General features: G+C 33.6%; 2 protein-coding genes across 4 annotated transcripts; one reads left to right on the forward strand and one right to left on the reverse strand.

Moving 5' to 3' along the window:
- Positions 1-340: 340 nt before the first annotated feature.
- On the reverse strand, positions 341-12,688 carry LOC109812159 (branched-chain-amino-acid aminotransferase-like protein 2). Of its 2 annotated transcripts, none has more exons than XM_083059772.1 (21): positions 12,490-12,688; positions 12,133-12,227; positions 11,942-12,040; positions 11,794-11,865; positions 11,599-11,691; positions 11,173-11,310; positions 9,797-9,855; positions 9,451-9,553; positions 9,071-9,259; positions 8,858-8,958; positions 8,460-8,514; positions 8,202-8,288; positions 7,634-7,685; positions 6,388-6,473; positions 3,414-3,467; positions 3,091-3,174; positions 2,576-2,647; positions 1,509-1,589; positions 985-1,032; positions 664-795; positions 341-543 (listed from the first exon to the last, which is right to left on the reverse strand). In XM_083059772.1, the coding sequence occupies exons 2-20, from the start codon at positions 12,202-12,204 to the stop codon at positions 667-669; spliced, it is 1,674 nt and encodes a 557-aa protein (XP_082915898.1). In that variant the 5' UTR covers positions 12,205-12,227; positions 12,490-12,688; the 3' UTR covers positions 341-543; positions 664-666. The 2 variants fall into 2 exon arrangements, with proteins under 2 accessions (XP_082915898.1, XP_029125772.2); XM_029269939.2 differs by having other exon boundaries at positions 985-1,020; positions 12,490-12,686.
- Positions 12,689-15,004: 2,316 nt separating this feature from the next.
- Positions 15,005-19,845, forward strand: PUR2 (Glycinamide ribonucleotide (GAR) synthetase). 2 transcript variants are annotated; one of them, XM_020370889.3, is made up of 6 exons: positions 15,005-15,213; positions 15,319-15,530; positions 15,879-16,148; positions 16,816-17,189; positions 17,670-18,200; positions 19,162-19,845. In XM_020370889.3, exons 3-6 carry the CDS (start codon positions 15,887-15,889, stop codon positions 19,576-19,578), a joined length of 1,584 nt encoding a protein of 527 aa, XP_020226478.1. In that variant the 5' UTR covers positions 15,005-15,213; positions 15,319-15,530; positions 15,879-15,886; the 3' UTR covers positions 19,579-19,845. The 2 variants fall into 2 exon arrangements, with proteins under 2 accessions (XP_020226478.1, XP_020226512.1); XM_020370923.3 differs by having other exon boundaries at positions 16,819-17,189.
- Positions 19,846-20,149: the final 304 nt, after the last annotated feature.

The raw sequence follows: 20,149 nt of genomic DNA on the forward strand, positions 1-20,149 counted from the left end.
CCTCACCATTTGACCAACGGACTAGGTGAAACGAACAGAAATATCTATCTTACTTAGCAAATTTTTGACAGACAAACGGGCGACTCGCAGGGTAAGCCTCCAATTTATCCATTTTCTAGACACCGTTCCTTTTTCTCTTTTTATCGCATCATGTTTCATATGACAATTTATAGGTTTTCCCCCTTCTATTTCTTTCTCTACGAATGTTTACTACTATGGAATGTCCATGCATCATTTTTCGATAATTTTACTTATTTGTTTGGAACCCATAACAAGAAAATAGAACAAGAGAATGTCTAACTAATTAAAAATTCAAGAGCGAAAAAAAATCAATGGAAAAGAATTACCAATGTACCTTCACTGTCATTTTTAATAAAAAGCTTATTTATTAGTAATTTCTTAATCATTGTCTTTAAAACACTTGATTCCACGACTCTTAAAATAACACAATTTTATTCTGGATGAGAGAAAAAAGCTAGGATTAGGTGCTGTCAGGAGTGGCACACCAACAATTTTCACTCACTTCCAAGTTCCAACTGAAGACTGAAACAAATTATAAAAAAGGATTATGAAAATTAAGTACAAAAAGTGTGATATGGGAAAGTTTAATTTTTTGTTTTTTGTTTTTTGCATATTTGAGAACAGCAGAAAAAGATTCTACACCTTTCAAGTCTCGAGGTAGTTAGGTATAGGTATACCCGATTGTTCTGTCAACTTTTTATAAGCAGCTTGCAACTTTCTAGTTACCGGCCCTACTTCTCCATTACCAATTGTGCGTCCATCGACCTTCACTACCTGAAGGTGGTATAGTTTAGGCATATCATATGAGCTTAATGATTATGGATTAACTAAAAATAAATAAATCAATTCCACTGATGACAGTTCAACGTCTTGAAAGCTGGGCTCTACTTAAATTCACCTTTTGTTTTAACTAATGCTAGATAACATAATTCGGCCAAAATTAATAAGGTACAAGGCACTTACTGGGCTTAGTTCTCCCATCGTTCCTGTTGTCCATATCTGCAAGGCAGCCTTCGAGTTATTAACTCGGTATCAATTTGCAGCAAGACCCCGTGGGGAGAGAGAGAAATTAAACATAAACTTAAATTTAAGGTTTTGGAAATTTTTAACATAACTAGTAAGGCTATGCAAAAAGCAGAAGTTCAAGATTCTTATGTATGGAAATGGAACAACAAAGTCCAATAATGGAGAGAACTTGAATTTTGCTAGGCCATCCTAAATACACTATAAAATTAAGAAAGATATTAATGAGGTCAATATTGTAGAAGATATTTCCCATAATAAATGTGATCTCGTACCAATACCATGATACCTCACTTTGTGGTACTAGAAACTCACTACTGTTTTTATATTTTAGAAACATGACTGAATTGGCTGTATATCCCTCGTATCCATAGGTCAGCAACAAATATTATTTAATGAAAAAAAAAAGAAAGCAAATCTAGAACATTTTGGAAGATTTTGGAATAGTAGATATTATAGGTAACCTCATCTGCGGTATGCACTTCTGACAGACTGATTCTTCGCTCTTCTAATATAAACTGCTCCTTCACCACAAGATCCATTACCTAAAATTGTGAAATAGTTGAACTTGAATTCCATCCGTGCCAGAATAAAATAATGAACACGATTAAAAATCTTAACGAAGAAAAAGGAATACCAAAACTGTTTAATGAAATCAACTTTTATATATTAAATGTAAATAATTATTTTATATGAGAAGGCTTTTAGGAATTATTCTTCAACAAAAGCATTTTTAGAAATTTGCTTAACTTTTTTTTTCTAATTTGATTTTTCATTTATTATATTTATTTATAAATTAAATTTTAACTTTTTAAAAATAAATTATCAATAATTATAGATAATCTTGTATCGCAATATAAATTATTTATTTAAAATATAAAATATAATATTAATGTTTAAAAATATCTATTTATACAAATTTTAAATATAACTTATATATTCATATTATATTTATTTGTATATATAATTATTATAAAGTTTAGTTATATATAATAAACATTTAGCCTGTGAAATACACGGGCTAAAATATAACTTTAATATTTATCTATCCACTTTTCTTCAAAAAAAATTTATTTTAACAAAATGCTGCCCTTACTAATAAATAAAATAAGATGCTGAATCCAATAGTAAAAATGGTGTATACGAGCCATCTTATGCTGGCATTACAACATATATATAATATATAATAAAATACATTCTAATCTCATGACAATTCTAAAAATGGATAAGCAATTTTTCATGTCATACCATACCCATATTTAAGTGGTTTACTAATCCTGGGTCTCCTACCATTAAAATACATCACATTGCTCAACACCTTAAATGCTTTCATTTTCAAATTCTCTCGGTTTAACCATATCGCATTCATACATTAAAAATCTATTATTATATGTTACTATTGTTACTTATACTTGCTCCTTGTTACTAATACATTAAAGCAACAGAAAAGGGCTCCCAATTCTAGCAGTATAGTATATACAAGTATGAAATATAAATTCATACAAAAAAAGAGTGAATGTATACAACTTACAGTTGCTCTAGTAATGCCGGGAAGACAATAATCAGCATGCGGTGTCAAGACATGGCCCCTTTTAACAATGAACTATACAAGGTAGAAAAATATATTAGTTGAATTGTCCATGCAGTCTTCAACTCTCAGTTGTTAGCAAACCTTACTGCAAGAGAAATAAATAAATAAAAATCATACAATCCTTCTCAGTTCTCAAGTAATGAGATTTGACAGGATTTTTCTACCATCTTGAGCTTAATAAGCTTACAGAGCAAATGAACATCAACCAACATATTTTCTGTGTTGTTTAATCGCATAGGGAGATCATTTTTCATAAGCTACATAATGAGTTGACAGATATATCATTAATCCAAAATTATCCGTGCTTAGATTGTTTTTCTAGTTTTAAAGGTGTGCATAAATCATTGCCCAGGGCCAAAACTTCAAGAGCCACCTAACGACATTGCAAGCCCTAGCATATATAATTAACAAAATAGAGAAGAAACTTCAACAGTTAAGGATACTTGACAGGATACCACGTTTGTTGCATTGGTTTCAGATAAATAACCATCTTTGTCAAGCATGATTGCATCATCTGCTTTTGCATTATTACCTTCAATCTGCACCAGAAATAAAGACACTTTTGTGATAAGCTGAAAGAAATATTATTCGGAATGAAAAGATGTTAAAACATCGGCTTCCACATTGTTGCACCACTCAAGGTTAAACTATCTATATTCATGATAAGATCAACAGCCACTCTTGTTCCAATAGTATATTATAGCAATATTATTCATTAAACAATGCAATTTTCTGTAATAATTACGAGTACAAATTCATGAGAAGTAAAGAAAATTACCTTTGCAAGTATGTTATTGAGGAGGTTATTGTGATGAATCTTTGAATCCAAATTCTGGTAAACAAAGAAAGAGGGAAGAGATAATCAACAGAACAGCACTAAACAAGTATCTCAATCAAACAGAAGTTTAATTGGTTTTGAATGAATCTCATTTATTAAAAGCTATATGTGCAAGCAATCCTGTGAGACTTTCAATTATTATAATGATGAAATAGTTTCAGAAGAATTTCATACACCAGTTAACAAGAACAGGAGATCAGTCTCGTTTGTCATTACTAAGTGTACTCAGTACTGAAGTTAATAACTTTCTCTTTTATCTGATCTAAATATGCCCACAGATACGTGGACTCAACAAACATCACTACTTAGCGGAAAGAGTGTAGGTAGGACCAAATCAGCCAATGTTCATATCAGCCCCTCAATAGATAGGTGATCGTTTTTTCCCTTCTCTGATGGTGATGAGACTAATAATTGTTGTGATTCAGGAATTGTGTGTATTGTTGTACAGATACCAATCTTATTTATAGAGTGAATACAATAAATGATAGAGATACTAATCTCTAATATTATGGAAACTAATCTAATCATATCCCTAATTGATAGTGAGGATAATAGCCATAATATATATATCTACAATATCTGTAATATATTCACAATATCTGCAACACTCCCCCTCAAGCTGGAGCATATATATCATATGCACCAAGCTTGTTACAAATGTAATCAATCCGAGGTCCTTTAAGCGATTTTGTGAACATATCTGCTAACTGGTCACCGGAGGCAGCGGTCAGAGGCGGCGATCGGAGGCAACGACCGGAAGCGGTGATCAGAGGCGACGGCCACCTGAAGCGACGATCGGAGTCAGCAACTGGAAGCGGTTGAAGGTGGCGACCGGAAGCGGCAGTCGGAGTTGGCGACCAGAAGCGGCGACCGGAAGTGGCGGTCGGAGTCGGCGGTCGGAGTCGGTGACCGGAAGCGGCGGTCGGAGTCGGCGACCGGAGGCGATGACCGGAGGCGGCGGTCGAAGTTGGCGACCGGAAGTGGCAGTCAGAGGTGGCAATCGGAAGCGGCAGTTGGAGGCGGCGACAGGAAGCGACCAGAGGCGACGGTCAGCGGCGCGGCAACTGGCGGCACGACGACCGGAGGCTGTAGTCGGAGGTAGCAACCGGAGGCGGCGGTTGGCGGTGCAACGACCGGAGGTGGTAGCCGCCGGCACAGCGGCCGACGGCGGTCAGAGTGGGCGACCGGAAGCGGTGATTGGCGGCACAGCGATCGGAGGCGGTAGCCGCCGGCGGCAGCTGGAGGTGGCAGCAAGGGCCTTTGCAAGAAGAGAGAAAAATATATTCTAAAAGAAGAACCTAAGCTCTGATACCATGTTGTGATTCAGGAATTGTGTGTATTGTTGTACACATACTAATCTTATTTATAGAGTGAATACAATAAATGATAGAGATACTAATCTCTAATATTATGGAAACTAATCTAATCATATCCCTAATTGATAGTGAGGATAATAGCCATAATATATGTATCCACAATATCTGTAATATATTCACAATATCTGTAATAATATAGATTGGTATGTTGAAGGAAGGAACATGAAATGTTCCCGTAGTAATCAAAAGAAATTCTCCCACAAAATAGCATAATATACTTTATTTTTATTTTTCTCTTTCTGGTGGCTAATATTTGGAAAGGGACAATATATTTGGTGATAAAACTGTTGATTCATACTTATCTGTATGGATACATTAACATAATGACAATGCACTACTCTCTCTCTCTCTCCCATTCTTTTTTTCTCTCTATCTCCATAATCCTATGATTATAGATAAACTTTTTGGAAGGAAATAAGTGAAAATAATAACTGAGATCACAAAGGTGTTTGATGTTCGATCACAAATAGTTAGTGATACTGACTGGCAGGTTTGAGTGTTTGCATGAATGTTTGCAAAATTGATTTTGAATGAAACTGATTTCATAAAATTGATATTAGTTAAAATTGATTTTTAAGTGAAGTAATTTATGTTCGGATGTTTTTACCCTGAAAATAATTTGCTGTAAAAATCCCTGTAAATTTTTCAACCAAACACAAGCTATTTCTTACCACTTCTAATCAAATTGAGGTTTGGATGCAAAATCAATTTTACCTAAAAATAACCAAACATCTATATTTTTACTAAAATCATGTTTGACAAGGAGGCAAAATCAATTATGATACTTCCCATTGTGAAACCAAACACATCAATAATTTTAACTCTGAACATTATAACTTTGCTCTACTTATACAATGAACACCTTTCTTTTCCCTTTACATATCCATGTCCACAAACTAGTCCTTAAACAGTGACATTACGATGGGCCCCTAAATCATGGGCTTCCATTTCATGTTCACTAGAGAAGGAAAAATGGATTTGGAGAAGTCTAATAGAAGGGACAGGTGGCAGGTAGCTGGATTGATGGGGTATCAAATCTGAGGGGAATCAAGGATGATTAGCTGTCTTTACTATTTTCTCTATTTTGTATCTGCAATAAGAGCACTGCTCTACACTTGTTCCTATAAAGCTATCGCTCCCCGGCTCCAGTATGGATACCAATTTCTATCTCATTATTGCCAAGGTGATATAATCAAGAAAGTTTGGGCGTTAACTATTGTTTGATGAGGCAACAAGTTCACCAGTAATTCAAACAAAAACAATTAAAATAAAATGTAATTGAGTCAATTTGGATAAATTTTTCAATAAACACTTAAAAAGAGAAGAACATAAAATGAATCAAATTTCCCCCAAAAGTTAAAATCAACTTAATCCTCAATTTAAGGAAAAAGCTAGATGAGAAAGCTTCTTCAAAATTTAAGGTATATAAGTTTATTTTAACATATGAGAGAATTTTAATTCATTTTTTTTTCTTTTTCTGTTGAGAAGTTTATCCTTTGATTCTTTTCAACTTACAAGTATACTATCAAGAAACTCACATTTGGTGAATTACGGCGTGTTGTAGCAGTTACAAGAACTATACCACGTTCATTATCATAAACAGGGGGCTTCCATTCAGCAAGCACTGCATATGTTAAGAAAGACCAATTAAAATATTGCCTATCCATTTCAAAAGCAAAATGTTGAATCATGAAATAGTTGGGGTAACTTGCACATGAAAAATAAATTCAAGTGAAAACAATGTCTACCAAAGCTCTACAAACAACTGAGGCATTCTTCCATAACCAAAATGGTTCTACAATAAATAGGTTCAAAAATTTAAAGCTTAACTTGTTGCACTAATTAGCAAGCCAAATCTGTTAGAAACCTCGATTAACCATCTCATATAACAACAAAAATCCCTAAAAGTGCCTGACTTTTAACCTATGCCGCCTTATAAACTAGATGATTAATTATGTCAAGTCAGATGAATAAAGTGTTGTGACAGATAACTGTTTTGGAACCAAAAATTGAACTATAGTTATTTCTCAGAGTTTTCCATGATTGAAGCCATTATCAAATATCAATGCCGTTTCTTGGAGACTTGATATGGTTTGACATTCTCATCTTTACAAGACATACACTCTTGTTAGTACTTTGCCATGTAGCATTCTGTTCCATAAAAACATCAGTAATTTTGTGTCTGCAGTGAAATTTTCCCTTTAGCTTGAGATGCCCTTTCAGTCACAAATAACATGTGAATCATTCCTCCATTTCGTCCACCTAGCTTGGATCCTACTATAATTAATCTCTACATTTCTCCATCCCTTTGTATGATAGATCCAAGATCACAAATAACGTTCCCATAAAAAAATGGAAACCCTGAAACAAATCCTGTTAGATCAATCCAAAAATGCTACATTGATATTGTTAGAACAGAAGAGCAGTTGCGCAGAAGAATAAAGGGAAGAGGAAGTAGATAGATTAGATAGTTAGAAAAGCTCAGATGTTACAGGGTATTAGTTAGAAAAATAGATAAGAGGGAAGGGGGATTAGATAAACAAGGGTAGGTGGATCATGGAGGGAAATTGAAAGAACCAAGCAAGTGCTCCATTGTAAAAAAGAAAATCCTTGGAGGAAAACATCTCTCTTAATTTCTTGGTTTGTAATTCAAAAAAGCACTACCAAAGTATCTTTTGTTTTTCCTTTTATTTCTCTACTTTTGTTATGTTTCTAAAAAGCTCAGAATCCTTTCTAGGTTAGGTACTGGCATCGTTGTTATTTAGTGAAAGGATAGGAAGTTACCAATTAACGTGCATCCATATAGATTTAATGCTGGGCTCATCCCAGAAGTAACCTAGAGAAGAAAATAATTTTTTACATCAGTAAAAAGACAGTTTGCTCCATAGAATTACGAATAATTGATGGTTTAATAACTATGGTTGCAAATGGTTTAAAATATATTCACTATTCATGAAAATAGGTTATCATTCACTGTATTGCATATTTACAATGGGTTCATTGATAAGCCACACTGGCAGAAAAAGCTTTCTCAGTTGCACAGCATTAAAGTCTCGTACTCTCATTGCCTTATTAACCAATAACACCCAGATTATTATCTTATAGGTTTTCTAATGGACCTTTTTGTATCTTCTAATCATATTAAGTTTTCATGTCAATTAATAAAAACTATAAAAATAAGAAACCTGTTCAGAGGTGTATTCTGTGCATATTGGCTATGCTAAAAACCTGGCAGCCCCAACCATGTCATGCTGGCTGTTTCCAAGTCAATGATGGATAAAATAGACTTTTGAATTTTAAGCATTAAAAAAATTGCATAACTGAAATTGATGAAACAGAGAGAGATTAAAACCTTCTTTCCTCGTGTTAGAGAAAGTCGGATGTGAGAATTGTCAAACATTCCATTCCTAATCAGAGTTTTGAAAATGGCTTCCTTAATCTGCAATTTGAAACAAATACATTCATTGCTATGAAAGAACTAAACAAAACCAACCACAAAATAAGCATTTTGGTGCTCCAGTATTATCAGAGCCTATTTGGATATGAAAAACAAGCAGCAGATATTGTGAGTGATACATGACAAAAGAACAGAAGGCTTCTTCAGACTCGCCTTATCTTGAGTCGGAACATTTTCGAAAGCCAAAGCTTTTGCTGAATCATACATCCTGACAAGAAGCAAGTAATGTTAGGGATCAACCACATTGATAGAGACCTTATGTTCTTACTCACAAAGTCATATTATTTAGTCTAGAATACATGACTGACCTACAAGTTCAGTTGACCTGATAAGAGACAAAATCAAATAGATAACCAAAAAACATCCACACTCATATGTCGGGGCTTGTTGAAAATACAAACAAGAGTTTTGCTTTATATTTAGAAATTTTTATTGTAATTTTATCTTTTTTTTTTAATAATTTAACTATTTAGTTGGGTTGAATAATGCTCAATAAATTGACATGACAGCATTAGGCATCAGCTTCCTACTGCCCAAGTTTGCACTGCTACCTGTCTAAATGTTCCTCAAGTTTAAATATCTTTCCATTATACACTCGAAGACCCTCCCAAACAGAGTCACCTCCTTGGACAACTGAATCAAACACAGAAACCTGATACATCAAAGAGTAGCAATTAAAAACTACGAAATTATGAGCATCAATAACATTAATCAGATGCCTTATTCTACACATGGGAACCCTTGAAATGTTGTACATTTAGTACCTTTGCACTCTCACGTGGTACAATCTCATCACCAACCCAGGCAAGCAATTTCTCATTTTCAGGAACTGGAAGATCGGGTGTAGGTAAGGGAGGTTCCAGAAGGGATGGCTTCTTCTTCACATGGCGCTGAAGCATATTGTACAAGGGTAGACTTTGCTCCAACAAGTCATAGAGAGAAAAGGGAAATGGCTAAAAAAAGGGAATAGAAATATTGTAATGAAAGAAGGCATAGAAATAGCTATAAAATGTCAAGCTTGTATCCAATTGAGATGAGATAGAACTACACTAGTTATAGACAATGGTGCAAACAATGAAAAAATACAAATGAAATAATGGCATGGACTCCTTGCAATAGGAACTAAACTGAAGGCACGAAATACCTGAGGATACTTCCTTTCTGCCTCAAAACCAGAAGATTTGTGTGCAGTTTTATACCACCAAGGGGCCCATAAGCCATCTATTGGTTTAGGACCTGCTTCCCAACTGGAAAATTCAAAATTTGAGTTGTCACTTCTCATGTGTGTGTCCATAAAACTTGTTGCAGGAGTATGGTTTCAATATACACCATATTTGTAACTTAAGGGGTGTTTTTTAGAAAAAACTCAATTATTGAATGTCTCCCAAAAATCCAACTCAGTAGATAAGCAAGAAAACATTGCAAAAGAAAGACAAGAAGAAAAAAAAGCAGCAGAAAGCCTGGGCTTGTAAAATGAAAACTCTGCATACTTGAGCATTGCAGGTTGAAAAGGAATCTCCAAATCATTGCAAAGAGCCCTTAAAGTAGCCTGCAAATTAGCAAGATCATAAATTAATGTGAAATTAAAAAATAGAATTGAGGTTTGTGTATAAGTGTAACTAGCCGTGTGATGCATCAAGGCAAACGTAAATCTTAACAGAAATTTATACAAAAGAAGTAAAAAATATTTTGAAAGCATGTTAAAAGAACAAGGTGATATCCTTTGATAAAGTTTCATTGACTGTGTAGGTGAGTTTTCAAATTGTACTCTCTAAACATGTTATCATATCTTTTAGGACAAAAGCTTCCATGTCTAATATTTTGACTCCGAGATTCATAGTCAAACAACGTCCTAGAGAGCAACTAACAGATAACAGTATTAATAAATCTCTGATAGAACCACGGTATTCAAATCGCATAGCCATTAATTTAAGGTGTTAGCTATTTAAAATCATTGTTCATGGTGGTAGTAATTCGAAACTTTTCTGTGACTCAACATTGACAGTAAATTTAATTAGTGATACTAGTATCAAAATCAGACAATTCTAAATGAATATCAATGGAAACATGAAATTAGGTGACATTTGACTCACTGGAATTACTTTTAAAACAATAGAAGTTTTCCATTCTATCCCTATATTAGCTGTACTAGAAAGGAAAAAGGAAAACTAAAACAGAAAAGATTCGATTACAATAATTCTCGTACAAAAAGAAATGATGTGATGTGCATTATTTTAGTTTATTTTGATAAAATCATTATCTTAGCTTAAAAATAATTTTATTACCACGGTAATATAAAACCCATGATAACTCTGCCTATGCAGTATTTGTTGAAAATCATGCCAGTCCCAAGTCTGGATAAAAGAGGAGGATGGTGTTAAATAGTTGACAGTCAACATAAAGCTTTGTCAAATCTTTATGATTTTGACAAAAATACCCATGTAGTATGATAAGGCTTGGTTGTTGTTGTTGCCGACAGTAATATCCATGATGATTATGCCTACAAGGTACTGACAATGATAGTGGCAGTGATGGTAGTAGGGGTGATGTCAGAGGATAATTTTGTGTTTTAAAATTAAAATTAATACAAATAGTACTAGTGTACTACAGTAGTAACTGAGATAACCATGGATGGAACAGAATCATCATTCCTTCCATTTTGGGGGGAAGGGGCATTGCCTCACCTATGAGAATACTGGAAGAGATATTCTCTTCACATAGTGACAAGCAAATATATCTTTTAGCCTATTCTCACTCCCATTTCCATTTCCTTTTGTCTCATTCCACTCAACTCAACCTAGCATGACCTTATTTCATACTTTATTCAGTAATATGAGAAACAAGCAAATTTAAATAGCTCAAATACCTCAGGATCTTGTTGAAGTTCTGCAACATCAACAACAGGTGGTGGTTTTCCAATCTCACTAAGTTCATTGTAGATACAAACTAGCTCTGCCAAACCCAACTCAAAAAAAGAGGGAGGGACAACCTCGTCAAAGGATGACTGCAGGAGTACAAAAAAAACATATAACAAACAACATTCATTAGCCAATGACTCAACGAATAGCAAGACTAAGGAAACTGATCATATGATATAAAGCAATACTTAAACATGAAGTTCATGATCTTTTCAGATTCAGTAGTATAACTGTATGCTACCAACAATATGGTCTAGTCGAAGACTTGCATGAGCATATGATAAACAGTACGTACAGCACTGGCCTTCTGACATAGAGATAAACAAGAAAATACCTCTTGCTCTTTCTTGTTCATAAAAATGAAAACAACTCACCAATACGTCAAGAGGATTTCTTGTCAGAATGAAGTGCTTTCCTTTCTTCATTAGATCATCCGTCAAACCCGGTAGCCTCTGTTTCGACATATGCTGAATAGAGTGCAGTAACGATAAATAACATTAGTTAGAGATCATCATAGCCACAAGTAGAGATTCCTCTTTAATCAAACAAATTCACACAATCATATTCACCTTGCATAATCTATACTTCTTGCTTCCTGGACCATAAATAATGTCCTTGACGACCTTATTTCCATCAGACTCCTGTTAGAGTTGAAACAAGAACAAAAGTAAGCATTGAGGAACGGATATAGCATAGAGTAGTTCAGATGAGAGATACCATTTTGGAGAGTAGTTGGTCCCTGTAGGGTCTATGAACAGCAGTGAGTCGAAGGAAATTAGCATAGAGGGGCTCATCAAGCACTTCAACGTCATCCCTCTAAGTTAGGTTGAGGTTAAATAACACAAATGAATGAATGCATGAAAGAAAACGGAATGGCATTCAAACAGTGATGATTGTGATATGCATACCTGAGCGAAAGAATACATGAGAGCGGTACCGAGGGAGCATGGAGCAGACCATAAGTGAATCACTTCCGCCATCTCCAATCTCCAATCCAAAACACCTGATCCTTCCACAAATTCAAATCGATCAGATTCCAGAGACTAATAAATAATCAATGTGGTGATCCTCTGGTGTTCAATAATTACTACACGTGGCGCGTTTTGTTTTATTAATTAGTATAACACCTTTTTTGGAATGTTTTTACACGGCGAATCACAGGCGAAGAATGTAATATGCATGAATCGTGATTGATTAATTAATAATATCATATTGGTGAAGTGAAGAATGAACAGAGAAGCGCATTGAGTCAAATAAAAACGCACACTGATGAGCGAGTTGGCGAAGCGTGGTGACGACAGAGGAGAGGAGTGGGCATTGACATTGAAGAATCGAGCATGAAGAGGACTGTAACTGTGGCGCTGCAGGCAAGGACAGAGACTGAGGGAGGACTAGTGTGTTTCGGTACGGACACACAACACAGCAGGTGTCAAAACGAATTCCGTTCAGAGCACCAGTGGAATTCACATGTTAAGTTCGTCTATATTTTTTTTTTAATCTTTTTTATTTTATTTATTAATATTAATTTATGATATTTTATTTTAGGCAAATTAATTACAAGCAATAATTTATGCATTCAAGTATATCGATAATAAAAGAGGTTATCTTATTTATAATATATTTTTTAACTTATTTTATCCTAAATAAATATTTAAAAAGTTGTCATAAATATTAAAACAACAAAACCTGTCATATTTTTTTCTTCTGTTTTTTATATAAAGGTACAAAGTATTTTTTTTATTTTATTAATGATAAAATCATTATATATATACATATTAAGGTGAAATTCAAGTTCTAATTAGAAAATAACATCATTAATTCATTTATTATATACTTATTTTATTATTGTTGATAACTTTTTATGCACTTATTTTCACATGGACTTATGATTTATTAATTATATGTTTAATTGAATATTTCATTTATTAATGGTCTTATAAAATTTTTATTTTTTAAATAATATTTGGTTATAAATTTTGAGATAATTAAAATGATAATTATTTATAATATTTTAATAAGTTAATGAATCAACCTAATTTAACCCATCACAAGTTAAATTAGGTTGAAATTTTTAATCCAATGAAAAATAAACTCAATTTAATGGAACTTATTTTTTAAATAAATTGAGAATAAGTTGAGTTGAGTTGATTGAATGATACTCGTATCTGGAGTTAGGAAGTAACTTGAATAAACATATTTGTAGTGTATGATTTATTGCACAATAAAAAAAGTTACTATTATTGAATTTAAGTATATTTTTTTATCTTTATCCTCATTGTGTAATTTTAGAATATTAATTTTAATTGAGCATTTTTAATTCCTAAAACTTATAATTGTGCAATCTTATTTTATTTTTTTATAAAAAATTAATAATTATTACTAATGTGACCAATAATATGAAAATTATATGGACATCGATGTATTGATAACCTGACATGATGCTGTAGCATGTGAGAATAATAAAAAAATTTAACAAAAAAAATAAAAAATAAGATTAGAACTCAAAACCCTTAACACTTAAAAATAAAACTAGTGAGTTTCTATACTATATAAATAAAAGTTATAATATATATTTTCAATGAGAATTAAAATTAAACATATATAATAATACTAAATAAAAAACATTATATACATATATTATTATAATTAATATAATTGGTAAATTGATATTGATAAAAGTGAAGTACTACATCTAATACATCAGTGGATTTATAGATTTTTATAAAAATATTTACTGTCAATCGTTGGGCCAAAATAAACTATATATTATTTGGTAACCAATGACAATGATATCCACACAAAACTAAACAAGCATCACCAACATCCTTACCACCATAGTCATGAAAAACTTCCAATGGTGCAATAACTCCTCCAACACATGGAGGTAATGCAAAATCAAAACAAAAAATCTCTAGAAATCATGCACCACCAAAATAAAGTCATGCACCCAAAAATTAGGCAAAAATTGAGTTTATTCACCATTTAAGCTTAATTTTAAGTTTGATAACTCATATTTTGTGCTTAACAACTTAAGTTTTCAAACTTGACAACTTAAGCTTTTAGGCTTGATCAAGACAATAAACTATAACTCCTTGACCTCTTTTAAAGTTCAAAGCTGATAAGCTTAAGTGCTACCTAGTTCTACTATATGAAATTAGATACTAAGTTGACCAAATAGATTAAGTAGATTGAGGAGACTAGACAATTAGTTGAGTATAATGCGTGAGTTATTATAAATCCTTTAAATGATGTTTTGTAAATAATTTTTTTTTTCATGCATAAGAATCGTGATTTCGTAAAATTATAATTTTTAAGAATGGTTAAAATGTGTTTAGTTGATCATATATATTTTTAAGGATATTTATATATATTATTTGAGAATCAATGATTTTTATTATATTAAATAGATAAATAAAAATAAAATTACATTTTTATTGTATTATTTTTTTATTTAACTTAGAAATATGAATTTTAATTTTTAATTTACAAATTAAACACGATAAATTATTTTTTTAAGTTCAAATTCTTGATAAAGGAAAAATAATCATTATCAAACACCTCTTTACTACAAAGTTGGATTCTTTTATATATATATATATATATATATATATATATAAAATATGAAATGCATATATTAAAATATTAATTATTATAAAACTAATATTTTAACATTACTATATTTTGTATTAAAACTGTCAAAATGGCTAAGTCTAATGAGCGAACCCGGCTCACCATGATTTGTGCCGGTTTGGGCAAAATATATTTAAAAATTTCAGTACGGGTTGGGCCAAATTAGGGTTTGGGTTTGATGCACTCTAGCTCTTAGTTCTCACAGGCTCACACCCTCATCAGTCCGCACTCCGCAGTCCGCACCGCACCGCTGCCACCTGCCACCACACCGCACCGCGCACAGCGAGTCGCGAGCCACCGTGCGCACCGCGAGCCGCCGCACGCATCGTGAGCCCATCGCGAGCCACCGCTACTTCCAGGTTCGTTCTTAAAATGCTTCTCATGCATTTTCCTTCGAGTAAAGGCATTTGCATTTTGGGCTTTAGTTGTACATTAAAAAAAAATTACATTTTTTTTTAAATTAGATGAGCCAATCCGTTTAACTCACCAATCCGCAGTGGATTGGGCCGGGTTACCCGTTTTGACAGCTCTAGCGGCTAGTGGCTACCTCTTCAAAATTTTCGGTAATTTTTTTATTTATGAAGAGGCAAGGGAAAACACAGGACGGTGCACATCGTTTTTGTCGGAGAAACATCCGAGAACAAGATTCTGTGCAGAGCGAGGTTGTGATTCAACGGTAAAATTCATCTCAGTAGTCAATATTCTCAACTCAATCTCTAATCTCTCGTTGCCACCGCACATGTTTCTGCCATTAAAAGCATTTATCGTGTTTCAACCCACTCTCTGTTTGTCACCACCTCAACTTTCCTCTCCAAGTACACAAGCTGTTTGATAAATTTACTCATAAGATTTTGTGCCTAAAACCCAACATGCAACTTGCAAAAATACGATGCTTCAGCTAAACAGTGCTGCTTTGAAAATTTAAGCACATTTGCCTTTGTTTATTTTACTTTTTTTCTCAGCGTCTCTTAGGAAGATTACACGGTTATGCCATTTCTTCTGAAACTGGATTATTTTGTAACAGGGAGTAGAATGTCTTGCGCCACCTTCAATGTTGCAGCTTCTTTGAATCTTCATGAATGCACTAAGCATGCAGTTTCTAAGCCATTTGGGTTCAGACACCAGTCTACTTTTCACAACTTTTCTTCTCTCTTCCTTGAAACATTGAATTTGAGCTCCACTGGTCATAGTTTTGGCCGGGATATACCCTCACGCTCGTTCCGCAGTGTTTTCAAATGTGCTGCTCAGTATTCGGAATCATCACCTGTTGGCGTTGACACAAAGAACAATTATCGTAAGAACTGCAATTATTCTATCTTTTCGTTCCCATTATCTTTGTATTGCAATATTATATATTTTCATTCCTAATTTTTTAGAGATTGTGTTCTCTAAAGTTATTATTGGTCAATGGCCACATTAGCATAACCAATGTGGTTCCCAAAATCATTAGACACAGTATTATGGAGTGAATTTCAAAGTGGTTGCCTGAGGTTGGCCCTTTCTTGGTTAATACTGATTGAAATTCTTATTAAGCAAGTATAGGCTGTTGTGGCATATATATACTACACCTAATATCTTAAATCCCCAATTTTTGTTCCCACTGCAGTGCAAACGCTTGGTATATTAATAGAATGAAGTTTTGGAGTAATTGTTAAGCTGTTGACAATAGGAACAACAACCATCTTTACTGAATGGGTCAATGACTTGAAAAGTTTGCAGTGGTGGCTTGTCTTTCTCTTTTCAGTTTTTTGTGGATTGCAATGATACACATCATATGTTATATTGTATGGGTACAAGTGCAACTAATTCAGTCTTCTGCTTTTGTTATGATTTCAGAGTTTAGAAGATTCAATATCTTATATATGACTATATGAGTATTTAATCACTTTAATTCATTTACTGATTTTTCTTGCCTCTTTTTATTTTTTATTTTTTTTATTTTTTAATTCCTTGTGCGTTAGAAGAAACAGTGACTGTTCTGGTTATTGGTGGAGGGGGACGTGAACATGCACTTTGCTATGCCTTGCAACGATCACCATCCTGTGAAACTGTACTTTGTGCCCCAGGCAATGCAGGGATTTCTAGCTCGAAAAATGCTACTTGCATCTCAGACCTTGATATTTATGATGGAGAAGCAGTAATCTCATTTTGCCGGAAAAGAGGGGTGGGACTTGTTGTTGTTGGACCTGAGGCTCCACTTGTTGCAGGTCTTACAAATGAGTTAGTTAAGGCTGGAATCCCAACTTTTGGTCCATCTGCAGAGGCTTCTGCTTTGGAAGGTTCTAAGAATTTCATGAAGCATTTGTGTGACAAGTATGATATTCCAACAGCCAAGGTCTGTCTTATTCTGAATCTCATTAACCAAATCACTATTTAATCCTTATTCTGTTGTAATGATATTTGTGCATACTTTCATGTATTGTATCATATAAGTAGATTCTCCATGAATTTTGTAAATTACTAATCAGTAATTAGTAAGTGGATCAGTTAAAACTTTATTGCTTTAGTTTCTTGATATGATTTTTGTTTAGCTGAAAGGGTTTCCTTGATAGTCAATATGAATGTTGTTGACTTACCTCTTGTTCTATTAATTAAGTTAGAATATAATATATTTAAGAATTTATGTATAATATGGTATAATTAGTTGAATCACTGTGTTGTGCCCTTATTTCTCTATTTTAATTCCATGTATGTGCTTTTCTGTCATATCCTCCTTGAATATATGTATACATGTGTGTGCGTCTCCATCATCCTTTGACCTTGTTTACGTCTTTTTCTTTAAGAAATTCTTATCAATCCTGGTTTACTATTGCAGTACAAAACATTCACTGACCCATCTGCTGCAAAACAATATATTCAAGAACAAGGAGCACCAATTGTTATCAAAGCAGATGGACTGGCTGCTGGAAAAGGAGTTACTGTTGCCATGACACTGGAAGAGGCGCATGAAGCTGTTGATTCAATGCTGGTGAAGGGTGATTTTGGTTCTGCAGGTTGTCGTGTCATTGTTGAGGAATTTCTAGAAGGAGAAGAAGCATCATTTTTTGCATTGGTTGATGGAGAAAATGCAATTCCACTAGAATCTGCTCAGGACCATAAGCGAGTTGGTGATGGTGACACAGGGCCAAATACTGGTGGCATGGGTGCATATTCTCCAGCTCCTATATTAACCAAGGAACTTCAATCTATAGTAATGGATTCTATAATCATCCCAACAGTAAAAGGAATGTCAGCAGAAGGTAGCAAGTTTGTCGGGGTTTTGTATGCTGGGCTTATGATTGAGAAAAAGTCTGGCATGCCTAAGTTAATTGAGTATAATGTGCGATTTGGTGATCCAGAGTGCCAGGTCAGTAAATTCATAAGAAACTTGTTAAAATGAATTCACTTTCTAATGTAAGTAATTAACCATTGAAATACATTATAACAGGCTAGAACTCTAAAGGCATTATTAAAAAAAATTTCTTTAGAAATCTCGTAATTTTCATTTAGATATGTCCATTGTTCCTGATCACATGTTTTGGTGGATGTATGCAGATTTTAATTCAAAAGACTTGCAATTTTTCTTTTATAATTCTTTTGTCCTTTTGTTCATTTGAAAAATGTGTCAAGTGACAACGATTTCTAAATTTCATATCTTGCCATGTTATTCTTTTATTATTTTCAAATTACAAATTGATGTCCTGTGATATTTCTGCTGATAGACAAATTGTTGTCCAACCTTTCAAAGCTCTTCTTTAGTTATACTTCACTTATATCTTAGATCTAATGATGTGCAAAATCCAATCTGATTCAAAACAATTCGATCCATATTTAAAAATCTGATCCATATTTGAGAAAAAATTTGAACCTATCTACTTTGCAAAACCGTTTTGGTTACTTGATCCATTTTTACAAAGTGGATCAGTTCAACTTAGTTTTTTTTTAAAAAAAAGCAATGCTCACATGAGTATAAAGTAGATAATCGTAACGCACTAAACTGATCTAGTTTTAAAAAATTGGATCTATATTTAAAAAAAATTCAAACTAATTCACTTTATAAAAAACAGATCGGTTAAGTGATCCACTTTATAAAATGAATTTGTTCGATTTGGTTTAAATTTTTCAAAAATTTGATCTATGAACACCCCTACTCAAATCTTATCAAACATTTGCACATGTACACACACAATCATTAGTTTATTTACAAAATGCAAAGGATACAACCACTGATAATAGATAATCACATTATCCCAATGTTTTATGTTAGTAATATTGGAGCCATGCTAACGGTTGATGCATATCATTTTTTTTTTTGAAATTATAAACAGGTCTTAATGGTTCGGTTGGAGTCTGATTTGGTACAAGTTTTGCTTGCAGCATGCAGAGGAGAGTTGAATGGCATATCACTGAATTGGTCTCCCGGGTCTGCCATGGTTGTGGTAATGGCAAGTAATGGATACCCCGGATCATACGAAAAGGGAACCTTGATTGAAAACCTTGAAGAAGCTGAGCTTGTTGCTCCAGGTGTCAAGATATTCCATGCAGGAACTGCATTTGACTCTGAAGGAAGATTTATTGCAACTGGGGGGCGTGTCCTTGGGATTACTGCCAAGGGAAATGATCTCGAGGAGGCACGTGATCGAGCTTATCAAGCTGTTGAGAAAGTTAACTGGTCTGGAGGCTTCTTTCGTCGGGATATTGGTTGGAGGGCCCTTCCTCAAAAACAATATGCTACAAAGGGGTAACTACTCTCTGAAAACGTTAGAAATAGACATTGGTCAATATTCAGTAGGGTAAATCGGTTCACAAACATTAGAACGTCTCCTATATAAGAGGGGCTTTCTATAGTAGATGAATCTTGTCATTTTCACTTTTCAGGTGTAACAGGATTAGGTAATGTGGTTACATTATGAGCCATGGCGGGGAACCACATAAGAATAAACTATTCTCCCGCCCCCTCCCATAACGTTATGATGTATTTCTTCAATAAAAGAAGTTAGCTTATTTATTAAGATGTGTGAAACAAATCCTTCATCAAGACTATTTTATAGGTCCACATCCATTGGTAGCGTAGTTCCAGTATTACAAATATATATATATATATATATATATATATATATAAAGGATTTTTTTGCTAATGATTTCTTTGAAATAGTAATATGGATTTTTGTCTATCCTTTGAAGACGTTCATATAATCATATGCTAAAATTTGTTCACCATATCATTCAATGCTGCATATGATTATATGAACGTCTTCAAAGGATAGACAAAAATCCATATTACTATTTCAAAGAAATCATCAGCAAAAAAATCTT

This window comes from Cajanus cajan, chromosome 7 (assembly GCF_000230855.2).
Source record: "Cajanus cajan strain Asha chromosome 7, NIPB_CcT2T_4, whole genome shotgun sequence".
In the NCBI taxonomy this organism is placed as follows: domain Eukaryota; kingdom Viridiplantae; phylum Streptophyta; class Magnoliopsida; order Fabales; family Fabaceae; genus Cajanus; species Cajanus cajan.